Source organism: Oncorhynchus clarkii, chromosome 12 (assembly GCF_045791955.1).
Source record: "Oncorhynchus clarkii lewisi isolate Uvic-CL-2024 chromosome 12, UVic_Ocla_1.0, whole genome shotgun sequence".
Taxonomy (NCBI): domain Eukaryota; kingdom Metazoa; phylum Chordata; class Actinopteri; order Salmoniformes; family Salmonidae; genus Oncorhynchus; species Oncorhynchus clarkii.
The window spans coordinates 30,466,065-30,478,285 of record NC_092158.1 but is presented as its reverse complement, the minus strand read 5'-3'; the positions used below and the strand labels follow the sequence as shown (position 1 = coordinate 30,478,285).

The 12,221-nt window shown below is 45.2% G+C and overlaps 1 protein-coding gene across 1 annotated transcript; it reads left to right on the top strand.

Annotated features, from left to right (window-relative positions):
- The first annotated feature begins 4,632 nt into the window (after positions 1-4,632).
- On the top strand, positions 4,633-11,298 carry LOC139422441 (short transient receptor potential channel 2-like). Its single transcript, XM_071173617.1, has 13 exons — positions 4,633-4,647; positions 5,789-6,481; positions 6,779-6,979; positions 7,161-7,325; positions 7,474-7,648; positions 7,821-8,021; positions 8,269-8,431; positions 8,581-8,673; positions 8,781-8,973; positions 9,185-9,312; positions 9,609-9,681; positions 9,770-9,902; positions 10,103-11,298. Exons 1-13 carry the CDS (start codon positions 4,633-4,635, stop codon positions 11,296-11,298), a joined length of 3,429 nt encoding a protein of 1,142 aa, XP_071029718.1.
- The last annotated feature ends 923 nt before the right edge of the window (positions 11,299-12,221 follow it).

Here is a 12,221-nt window from a genome sequence, read left to right as displayed (position 1 = left end):
TATCATGCACCAGCTGTTATTTACAAAAATACATAGCCTGCCCCTTGTCTTGCTAGACGCCGCTGTTCTATCCTGCCGGTACAGCGTATAACCAGCCAGCTGTATGTTGATAGTGTCGCCATTCAGCCACGACTCCATAAAGCATAAGATATTACAGTTTTGAATGTCCCGTTGGTAGTTTAATCTTCCATGTAGGTCATCAATTTTATTCTCCAAAGATTGCATATTTGCTAGCAGAATGGAAAGAAGTGGGGTTTATTCAATCGCCTACAAATTCTCAGAAGGCAGCCCACCCTCTGGCCCTTTTTTCTCTGCCTCCTCTTCACAGAAATCACAGGGATCTGGGCCTGTTCCCGAGAAAGCAGTATATCATTCGCGTCGGGCTCATCAGACCCGTGAAAGGAAAAAAAATATGGTGAGTAATCTCAGTCCTGATGTCCATGTAACGATTTACGCTGCGAGTCGGGAAGCAAGTTCAGGGAGTGAAAACATTTAATTAATAAATTAAACAAACACGTAACACAACCAGCGCACCAACATGAAACAGACACAGATACAATGACGACTGGGGAAGAAACCAAATGGAGTGACAATTATAGGGCAGGTAATCAAGGAGGTGATGGAGTCCAGGTGAGTGTCATAATGCGCAAATGCACGTGACAATGGTGACAGGTGTGCGCCATGACGAGCAGACTGGTGACCTAGAGACCGGAGAGGGATTACACGTGACAGTACCCCCTCCCCGACGCCGACCAAAAATGACGATCCCGGGGATCAGGAGCGGACCGGTCACCTCTGCTGAGGCGCGGGAAACCTGACGATCCAGCTGAGGCGCGGGAGCATGGCAACCTAGAGTGCCAGAGAGAGAGCCAACGTGACAGAACCCCCTCTCCGGTGCGTTTGGCTCCAGCTGTAGGACGCCAACCACAGGGACGATCCCGGGGAACAGGAGCAGACCGGTCACCTCCGCTGATGTGCAGACACCTGACGAACCGGCTGAGACCTCCCCAGTTGCCTCGGTCGAGGCACGGGAATCCTTCGAACCCACCGGCTGAAGCCTCCCAGGTAGCTCCGGCCCAGACACTCGGACCCGATCATCATCAATCATGTCAATGCGGAGTTATATGGAGCCCTTTGCACAGCGATGCTGTACGGAGCTTGTTTTGGTCTCTGCATGCCTCCAGAGGTTCCACAATTACGTCACACACATGCGGAGACTCCGAACACATTTTTGAATCAAGCATACACTGGCTTTTAAAGGCGCTGCATGGTCAAGCCGCATAGTCAAGTGGCAGTACAGCATTTACTGCAGATGCCAGGCCTTTCATACTTCTTGCACTTAGCAGAGCAGGGCAGAGCTGTTGTCAAGGAAGTGAATTCGTGTTTATACTGGACCTCACGCCCCCACTTAATGTCAACCAATCATGTCAATGCGGAGCTATAGACCCCTTTCCAGTACACAATACACTGACATCACCCACAGATGTGCAAGACTCTTGGCTGCAGTAAGAAAGCTATCGCCATCTGACGTTGTTAGCAAAAGCTAGCCAAAGAGCCATTTTACTGGTTGAAGTTGAAGTGTTTTTTTTTACCTTTATTTAACTAGGCAAGTCAGTTAAGAACAAATTCTTATTTTCAATGACGGCCTAGGAACAGTGGGTTAACTGCCTGTTAACCTACTGTTGTACCTTGTATCTTGTCAGCTTGGGGGTTTAGCGACCCTAACCACTAGGCTACCCTGCCGCCCTTTAAGTATAATGCAGTTGATTTGTGATGATGACACAAACATTATGTTAAGCAGGATATTTATACAAGCCTTAAAATCCAATTATAATCTAAAAGTAATGTGAAATGCACTCATAAACAACACGTAAATTGAGGCATTTTTGCTGGCATTCTATAAGAACTCCCCATATTCTGCCACCAATTTGCATGCATTGCCCTCGTGCATCAATGTTTGCAAACACAGAAAGGGGTCTATATGGAGCCCTGCACATTGTTACAAAATTTGAGAGGCTTATGACGATTCACACCTTCCGACCACATTTTCGGATCAAGCATAAATGGGCTTTTACTCACCTGCTTCTCTCTGTCCGCTCTTCATGCATGTCTATTCCGACAAAAATATCAACGCAACATGTGAAGTGTTGGTCCCATGTTTCATGAGCTGAAATAAAAAAATCCCAGAAAATTTCCAGATGCACAAAAAGCTTATTTCTCTCAAATGTTGTGCACAAATTTGTTTACATCCCTGTTTGTGAGCGTTTCTCCTTTGACAAGATAATCCATCCACGTGACAGGTGTGAGATCATTAAACAGGTGCGCCTAGTGCTGGGGACTATAAAAGGCCACATTAAAATGTGCAGTTGTCACACAACACAATGCCACAGATGTCTCAAGTTTTGGGGGAGGGTGCAATTGGCATGCTGACTGCAGGAATGTCTACCAGAGCTGTTGCCAGAGAATTCAATGTTCATTTCTCTACCATAAGCCGTTGTAGAGAATTTGGCAGTACTTTCAACTGGCCTCACAACTGTGTAACCATGCCAGCCCAGGACCTTCACGTCCGGCTTCTACACCTGCAGAATTGTTTGAGGTGAGGGTGGAAGGTGGTCAGGAGTATATCTTTCTGTAATAAAGCCCTCTTGTGGATAAATCAATCTGATTGGCTGGGCCTGGCTCCCCAGTGGGTGGGCCTAGGGCCGGTCCTTGCCATTCTAGTGTAACCAATGTGAAATGGCTAGCTAGTTAGCGGTGGTGCGCGCTAATAGCGTTTCAATAGGTGACGTCACTCGCTCTGAGACCTTGAAGTAGTTGTTCCCCTTGCTCTGCAAGGGCCACAGCTTTTGTGGAGCGCTTGGTAATGATGCTTCGTGTGTGTCAGTAGTTGATGTGTGCAGAGGGTCTCTGGTTCGAGCCCAGGTAGGGGCGAGGAGAGGGACGGAAGCTGTACGGTTACACTTGCAGCTTTACAGCAAAGAACAGCTTTTCTCTAGCCTAAACCATGCTTCAGGCCGTTTTAAACTAATCCTGGGTCGCTAATTATTGATTTGATAACAAACAACGTTGTTAAGTCATGTTACCTAGCTATCTAACAACTTGGTAACTTGACAGTAGGTTTAGGCAAATTTGATTGGCACAGGAAGAAAGACAAAGCGTCTGCTACTCAAGAGATGTGCTTCAAAGGTAGGATTCATATAGGTCTAATATAAGCCTAAACAATATTAAAACTTGATTTATGTATTGCGCTCCTTCAATTCTGAATGGTGCCTAACGAGAGAGAGGTGTGTGTGTGTGTGTGTTTATGAAAGTGCGGTAGACAGAGGGAGTGTGACTGTGTTAACTGAAGCGTAAAGCTTTAATTCAGTGTTTTCCCCTTACTGACACAATGACATGCTTGTATATTCCTTCCTCCCATTCCTCCAGCCAAATCACAGGTAGGACTTTGCACAAATGAGCAAATCACCCATTCTATGCAGTATCCTATTATATACTGTGTGAAGTTAAATTCAATGTGTTGTATTGAGTAGAAGTGTACATTTCAGTGAGCAGGTTTTTTGAGAACGTTTAGAAAATGTGAACAAGCGTCCGGGGGACGGGCGAACAGGATGCTAGGCCAATTTTTTTTTCTTTCACTGTGGTATTTGCGATACCACTCGGTATCGTTTGTAAAAATGTTGGTATCATGACAACACTACTGCCCTTTCTGCTCCTTCAGGTTCCCTCTGTCCCACATCCAGATGGAGACCACGTGGACTCCCATGTCAAATGGTTGGACTAGGAATGACTGCTTTTATCTAGTGGGCAGTGCTGCAAACGTGGATATGCTATCGTTTTTAATATACTGTATGTACATTTGTATTTTACTGACTAGTTCTGTAGATATATACTCGTTGAAAATAACCTCTCTCTGCCTCCCTTTATTCCCCACTCTGCTCTGAGTGTTTGGTTCTCTCCTGAGCTCATTGAAGGCTCAGTTTGTTCTTGCTTGCACTGTTTACATATGTCTGCTAATGATTATCTATTACATATTGTATAGTATAAACAACAACAATAGACTGTGTTCAGTACATTTCTTTCGGAAGTAATCAATCATAATCGGAATAATCAATTCAATTCATTGATTTATCTTGTCTTGTTGGCTGCTCCTTGTTTTTTTTCACCACTCTGAACGTGTCCCACGGGGAACTTTAATGACTGCTGCTACCTGTTAGTTAACAGCCATCTCACCTGCAGCGTTTCCACTGGGGAGCATTGCAGTGTTCGTTTTAATAGAGGCTTGGTAAGGAAGGCAAGGGCCACTGCCTGGTTTGGGCCTAGCCAGGCATGAAACACACTGAAATGGTTGCTTTTTAATTGGTCCTGTCCCAGGGGAGTAGAGATGTGTTATTTGGTTTGTGGGGAGTCATTCTAACCTAGCTCTGTGTAGTCAGCCGAGAGCACATGACCACAGTGATCCATTTTCTGCACACTGACGGAGCCCAAAACAGCAGTCAGCGGAGCCCACTGCTGTTCTCGTCTACTCTTCTCAGCCTCAAGAATAACCGGGGAGCTTGGATTTCCACAATAATGTGAGGTCATCTTCACACTAGGGACAATTACTCCATTATCGGTCAATTTTCCTGAAGAAACATGGAAAACCTCACAGTGAGTGTATTTGAAAAACTTTTCATAGAAAAGAAAGATGATGTTAAGAAATCGATTTGAAATGTGTCTGTATTCTAACATAATAAAAACAATTATGTAATAGAATTTGTCTGCTTATAATACTCTAATAAACTTCAATTGTAAAGCTCCTTTCTTACATTATTTGCCCGTTGCAACCCAAAGTGCTCTACAAACGATTAAAAAGATGCAAATATTTGTAGTATGCAAATAATGAAAGAAAAGGGCATTGGGAATGAATATGACCAGATGTACTAGAATAGAAACCATTATCACTGATGGTCTTGGCGATATCTTTCCATTCTATCTAGGGATGGGCCTCAAAATAATATTACATGTTTTCTACTTATGTTCTCATAGTATAAATTCCTGTTAAATGCTCAGATAATAATTCATTTAATTTGTAAAGTGATTTTTTTTTCACACCCAAGGCGCTAAATTATTAATTGCATTATAATGCAATTGTCCTACTGTATAATACCTGCTTGGTAATCCCATTTATGAATGTCAATGTTCTTGTTTATGCTACCCAGGGCAGACAAATTATTTGTGATTTGTGTCCTATTGTATAATAAACATTTGTATTAATTAAAGCTAGAATCCTTAATTGGAATCAATAACAAAGCATTTTCCACACCCCTGTTTAGCAAAAAAGTTAAGGGATTTGTATGGAGAAATGTAACCACCCCCAAATGTATAGACGGAGCTATGCACGTAAGGACTGATTACCCATGATATCAAATGTATAGACGGAGCTATGCACATAAGGACTGATTACCCATGATATCAAATGTATAGACGGAGCTATGCACGTAAGGACTGATTACCCATGGTATCAAATGTACAGTTTTTACTATGTTTTGAAGATATACAGTGATTGTTTACATTTACGTTGTTTACAAACAGGAGTAAAACAAGCTCATATTTAGGGTTCTGATGGGGTACGATAGTTGAACTAAGCTCATGAGGCAGTTATAAGTAATTTTCTTCCAGAATCAATGGGTATATATCATTAATTTATACATTAAAAAAATTGATGTAGCAACTAAGGATTCTAGTTTGGATTAATGTCATTTAGATTTGGAGACATTAAAGCAATAAGCTCCTCTCCTTGTGGTTTTAGCCGGAGCAATGGCGGGAGATAGTGAACAAGAAGATGCGCTTCCCTCTGGAGCTGATCAGTGCCATCCAGGAGGGGAACATAGTGATGGTGTGTGGCCTGCTGAATACTGGTGACGGTATCATCCGCCAGCTGGACGACTCCGAGGACCGGCTGTGGAGAGAGGCCCTGAACCTGTCCATCCGCCTGGGCAACGAGGAGACCATGGACGCCCTCCTCCAGGGCATCAAGTTTGACTTTCGCCAGATCCATGAAGCTCTGCTGGTTGCCGTGGACACCAACCAGCCCCGCGTGGTGAAAAGGCTCCTCGACCGCCTGGACCAGGAGAAGGGCAACAAGATGGATGTGCGATCCTTCTCCCTGGCCATCTTCGACCACTCTATCGACGACTCGCAGTTCGCCCCAGGCGTGACCCCGCTGACCCTGGCCTGTCAGAAGGACCTGTATGAGATTGTCACCATGCTGACCCAGAAGGGCCACATCATCCCACGGCCACACAAGATCTCCTGTGCCTGTCTAGAGTGTAGGAACGGGCGACAGTATGACCTGCTGAAGTTCTCCCTGTCTCGCATCAACACCTACCGTGGCATTGCCAGCCGGGCCTACCTGTCCATCACCTCAGAGGACGCCATGCTCAGTGCCTTCGGCCTCAGCAGGGAGCTACGCAAACTCTCCAAGAAGGAACCCGAGTTCAAGGTTAGATCCTGTTTGTGCTTATGCCCATATAGTCCCTCTGCACAAAGTATGTGGTGTATTACCCTGGAACAAATCTCACGTGGGCAGACTACGTAAACATAAAGGACGCACAAATGTAGTTCTGGGTTCACTGAGATTACCCGTGAACATGAATATAACTATCCTGGGAAATAAATGTTTTCATTGTGAGTAACTATAACTTGTTACCATACCATTACCATTTTATTCAGTGCTGTAATGTGAAGTGCTATTAGATTGTTTATCTGTGTGATTGTTTGTGTTCTCTCTCTCCCCCAGCCTCAGTACTTGGGTCTGGAGGAGCTGTGCCAGGAGTTTGCGGTGGAGCTGCTGGGGATGTGCCGTAACCAGAGTGAGGTCACCACCATCCTGAACAGCTGTGGAGATGAAAGCCAGGACGCCCTTGACCAGCAGGCCTTCGAGGAGGGCATCCCCAACCTGACCCGCCTGAGGCTTGCCGTCAACCGCAACCAAAAACAGGTAGAGCCACAGTAATATACGGAGCTAGTAGACAAGACCATCCCTGGGTATTTATACTGTACATAGACCTAGATTCTGAGTGCCGTTATTTGGGTTGCTGAACATGTTCAGTGAGGTGAAAGGTGCATTCCTCTCCATATGTCCTGTTTGTGAATTGTGGCCGCTCTTTCTCTCTTTCTAGTTTGTAGCCCACCCTATCTGCCAGCAGGTGCTGTCTTCTATTTGGTGTGGGAACCTGTCTGGCTGGAGAGGCAGCAAGACGGCCTGGAAGCTGCTGGTGTCTGTGGGGATCTTCTTCACCATGCCCCTCCTCTGCCTCGTCTACTGGATTGCACCCAAGTCCAAGGTCAGATGGCCTCAAGTTCTGTAAAGGTAGTGATGTTGTATGGGCCTTGTGTGACTCTGTGTGGGTCTGTCTTGGGCCTGCAGATGTATGGTTACATTTTCTCATGTATTTATTTTGCTTTGTATGTACTCTACTGTGTTTCTCTCAGGTGGGAAAGATACTGAAGATTCCGGTGATCAAGTTCCTTCTTCACTCTGCCTCCTACATGTGGTTCCTCATCACATTGTTGGGAGAGTCCATCACCATGGAGTTGTACAGAGATCAGTTTGCTTCGCGTCAGCAGAATATTCTGCACAGCTCATTCCACATGGTGTGGGTGGTCGGTGGGTTAGCTATTTCTCCCTTAGCACAGACTCTGTTATTACTATGAATATTGAAATACCAATATTTATACAGTTTTTCCTTTATGGTCGAATGGGGAAATTGACAATTGGGCATACAGCAGTTATCAGTCAAGTGAAAAGTCCTCCATATTGTACTGTCTATCATCTACAGGGTTCTTCTGGTATGAATGTAAGGAGGTGTGGATTGAAGGTCTGCGGAGCTACTTTCTGGACTGGTGGAACTGCATGGACATGATGGTGCTCAGCATGTACTTGGCCTCCTTCACTCTGCGTGTCCTCATCATGCTCAAAGGTCACTTCCTGTGCCAGGCCCCTGACGGGACTGAGGAGTGTGCCTACTTCACCCAGACTGGTGAGAGAAGGAGGCTTTATTCAACCAGAGACATGGATTTGGGTCATTATCATGGTGTTAGATTTGAAGTTGGCGTTTTACCAGGATGGGGGTCCATTCCATTTCAATTCAGGAAGTAAACAGGAATTTCAGTTTATTTCCTGTTCCAGAATTGACTGAATTGAAATGGAATTGACCCCAATCCTGCAATACGTGTTCATGTTTCCTGGGGTAAAACTGGCTAATATTGTTTGCCACTGCCCTGTAGTGCGCCAGGACTGGCATCAGGAGGACCCCCAGCTCATAGCTGAGGTACTGTTTGCAGTGACCAGTATGCTGAGCTTCACCCGCTTGGCCTACATCCTGCCTGCACAGGAGTCCCTGGGTACACTCCAGATCTCCATAGGGAAGATGATCGATGACATGATGAGGTAGGATGAAATGCTCAGGCTATGCTGTCCACTGAGATGTTGTGCAATATATACTGTGAGGTACTGTCTGTATGTGATTGTGCTGTTTTCCTCACAAAATGAACCAATATTGGTTGGTTGATAGATACGAGTCTCATTTCTCTCCCTAGGTTCATGTTCATATTGATGATAATTGGAACTGCTTTCCTCTGTGGTATCAATAACATCTATGTTCCTTATGTCACCCAACCATATCTTGGAAGGTAAAGAATATTTTAAAGTAAACTATACTTAACTACATAGCTCCATAATTATCTTATTAAATCATTATGACAATCATAAACCTCCCGACCCTAACTCCATTCCTTAGGTTTAACGAGACCTTTCGTTTCCTGTTCTGGACCATGTTTGGGGTGGCCAACCAGGACTATGTGGACATGCCCGAGTTTGTGGTTGCAGAGTTTGTGGGCAGAATCCTTTACGGCATCTTCACCCTGGTGATTGTGATCGTGCTACTCAACATGCTCATTGCAATGATCACCAACTCCTTCCAGAAGATTGAGGTGAGAAAGATTGCACTCAGGAAACTTGTCTCTCAGTTGGTCCACCTCAAGGGCAGGACAGATGCCTTTGAATGGAAGAAACTGCATTCCACTGTAGCAGATAAAACTGTTTCAAAGCTCAAACTCTAGACCTTTATGATTACACAGTAAAGTTTAGAAGGGATTCTAGAATGTGCCCTGACTGCTGCTTTCTGTACCTGTCCTCTCTCAGGATGATGCTGACGTTGAGTGGAAATTTGCCCGATCCAAGCTCTATCTGAGTTACTTCCGAGAAGGTCTCACTATGCCTGTCCCCTTCAACATCATCCCCTCACCTAAGGCCTTTTTCTACCTCATACGGTAGGTCAGGGGTCTTCAACCCAGTTCCTAGAGAGCTACCCGTCTGTAAGTGTTCGCTCCAACCCCAGTTATAACTAACCTGGTTCAGCTTATCAACCAGATAATTATTAGAATCAGGTGTGCTTGATTAGGGTTGGAGTGAAAACTTACAGAACGGTTGCTCTCCAGGAACAGGGCTGGAGAGCCCTACGGTAGGTTATACTATTATACAGCCTAATTCCTCTACCTACAATAGAACAACCTCTATCTCAAAGGTCAGTTTCGTCTCATATTTCCTGTTTTCATGTTTATCCCAGGGGTATTTTTCGTCAGATCTGCTGCTGTTGTACTTTGAACTCGACACCAGACTATCCCCCCATAACCTCCATGGTAAGAACTCCACCTCAGCTCATTTGACATGGCCTTGACATACAGAATGCAGACCAATGAGAATGTGTCTGTTCCCTTCGTTGTCCAGTCGAACGGGAAGGAGGTGGATGGTGGAGGGTCGGGGGAGAACCAGATACCTTATCGCCAGCAGGTGATACGGGCTCTGGTGCAGCGCTACATTGAGTCTGAACGTCGGAAGTTTGAGGAGACCAAGAGAAAAGGTAACACATCATGTTTCTTGACCCAGCCTTAGGGCCGTCAAGTCTTCAGTTAAGACATGTTTATGTGTTAAAGGTCAGTTAAACAGAGAGGAAGTACTGACTTGGCCTCACACACACATACTCTGTTTAGTACTGTATGTATGTAAATAGCATTGTGGTGCATTCAGTGTCATTGGTTTGGTCTGTTCTTACCTCCTCAGATGTGGGTAATCGGATCACAGAGCTAAACAAGGTGGTGGGCAGGCTGCATGCTGAGATGAAGGCCATCATGCAGGTTCTGGTGGACTCTGGCCAGGCTGCAGGAGACATCCCCAACACTGATGGCTCCTCCATCCTGGGGAAATACATAATGGGAGCCAAGAACAACTTCAGGGGGTTCGACAACAGGCTGGACAACAAACACACACCTCTACGGGTGACTGTGGAGGTGGGACAACAGGGAAAAGTAGCAGAAGAGAAGGCTGGAGCAGTGGTGATGCTAGATGACAAAGGGATGGAGGTGGAACACGACAGAAAGGTGGAGATAGAAAAGGATGGAAGGACAGCAATGGGACTAGACAAAAAAGTGGAGATGGAAGAGGAGGCAAAGGATGGAGGGATGGTGGTCAAACAGGAAGTAAAGGTGGATGTGGGGCTAGATGGAGCAGAGGGGACGAAACAGGTAGGAGACATGGATGTTGTGAAGATGGAGGAGGGGAGAGCTGATGGAAGGAAGGGAGAGAGAAGGGTGGAGGAGGTAGTGAAGGAGTCAGAGCAGAACATGGAAAATGGAGGAAAGGGAGAGGTAAGAGTGGAAGAAATGGTAAAGGAGACAGAGCACGAGATGGAAAGGAGAGGCAACAGTGACGGGAAGGGGGAGAAGGGGATAAATAAGGCACGCACCAATGAGATGGTGGAGGGAGAGGCCAGTAAGGCAGAAGTAAGGATGGAAGTGAAAGACAAAGGGAAAAAGGTAGATAGCAGTGTGGATAATACAATCAGGGACAAAGGAGTTGTGGGAGGTGACAAAACAGTTAATGAAATGGGAGGATGTGGGAATGAAGGTAAAGTAGACATGGGATTGGAAGATGTGAAAGAGGTAGAGAGGAAGGTCAAAGCGATGGAACTAAAGGAGAAAAGAGTGGTGGGGAAGATCAACGTGGCAGAGAGGTGGAATAAGGGGGAGGGGAGGACAGTCGAGGAGAATGTGACTGAGAGGAAGGCTGCCAAGGCTGGCATGGTGGTGGTGGAGAATACTGCCAGGGCTGGGGTGAATATCCTGGGGGAGAAGGTGGTTCCTTCCCCGACCGGCAGCAGCAGCTCACAGGACACTGGCTTCGGCTCACAAGAAGGGGAGGGGTCCATCAATGGAGGACCAATGAGACCCGCATATCTGAGTGCATCATCTCCAGATTAGAGGTGTCAGCCAGTTAGCATTGTTTCAGTCAAATCCATAGTACAGTAATTGGTTGACCACAGGAGATGCTTTACATCAACGCAGCAATATACACTTGCAGTTGGTAGCATAGGAACATTTTTGCTGTAAAAGGAGGTACAAACCATTCGAAGATGTGTATACTGAAAAAAAATATAAACGCAACATGTAAAGTGTTGAATGTTCCTTTCTCTACCATAAACCGCCTCCAACGTTGTTTTAGAGAATTTGGCTGTACTTACAACCTGCCTCACAATCGCAGACCACTTTTAACCACGCCAGCTCAGGACCTCCACATCTGGCTTCTTCACCTGCGGGATCATCTGAGACCAGCCACCCAGACAACTGATGAAACGGAGGAGTATTTCTGTCTGTAATAAAGCCCTTTAGAGGGGGAAGATGCATTCTGATTGGCTGTGCCTTGCTCCCAAGTGGGTGGGCTTATGCCCTTCCAGGCCCACCCATGGCTGCGCCCAGCCCAGTGATGTGAAATCCATAGATTAGGGTATAATTAATTAATTTAATTTGACTGATTTCCTTATATGAACTGTAACTCAGTAAAATCTTTGAAATAGTTGCATGTTGCGTTTAGATTTTTGTTTAGTATATATTACAAAAATCTATCTCACTTTAAATATAGCTTTTCAAACCAATATTAAAATACCCAAAATATACATTGTGTCCTTGTGTTCCTTATAAATTAAAAGGTCAATTATTTCAGGAAGACTGGCTACAGTGCATTCGGAAAGTATTCAGACCCCTTGACTTTATCCACATTGTTATGTTACGTTCCACATTGTTACGTTATCTACACACAATACACCATAATAGGTTTTTAGACATTTTTGCAAATGCATTAAAAATAAAAAACAGAAATACCTTATTTACATAAGTATTCAGACCTT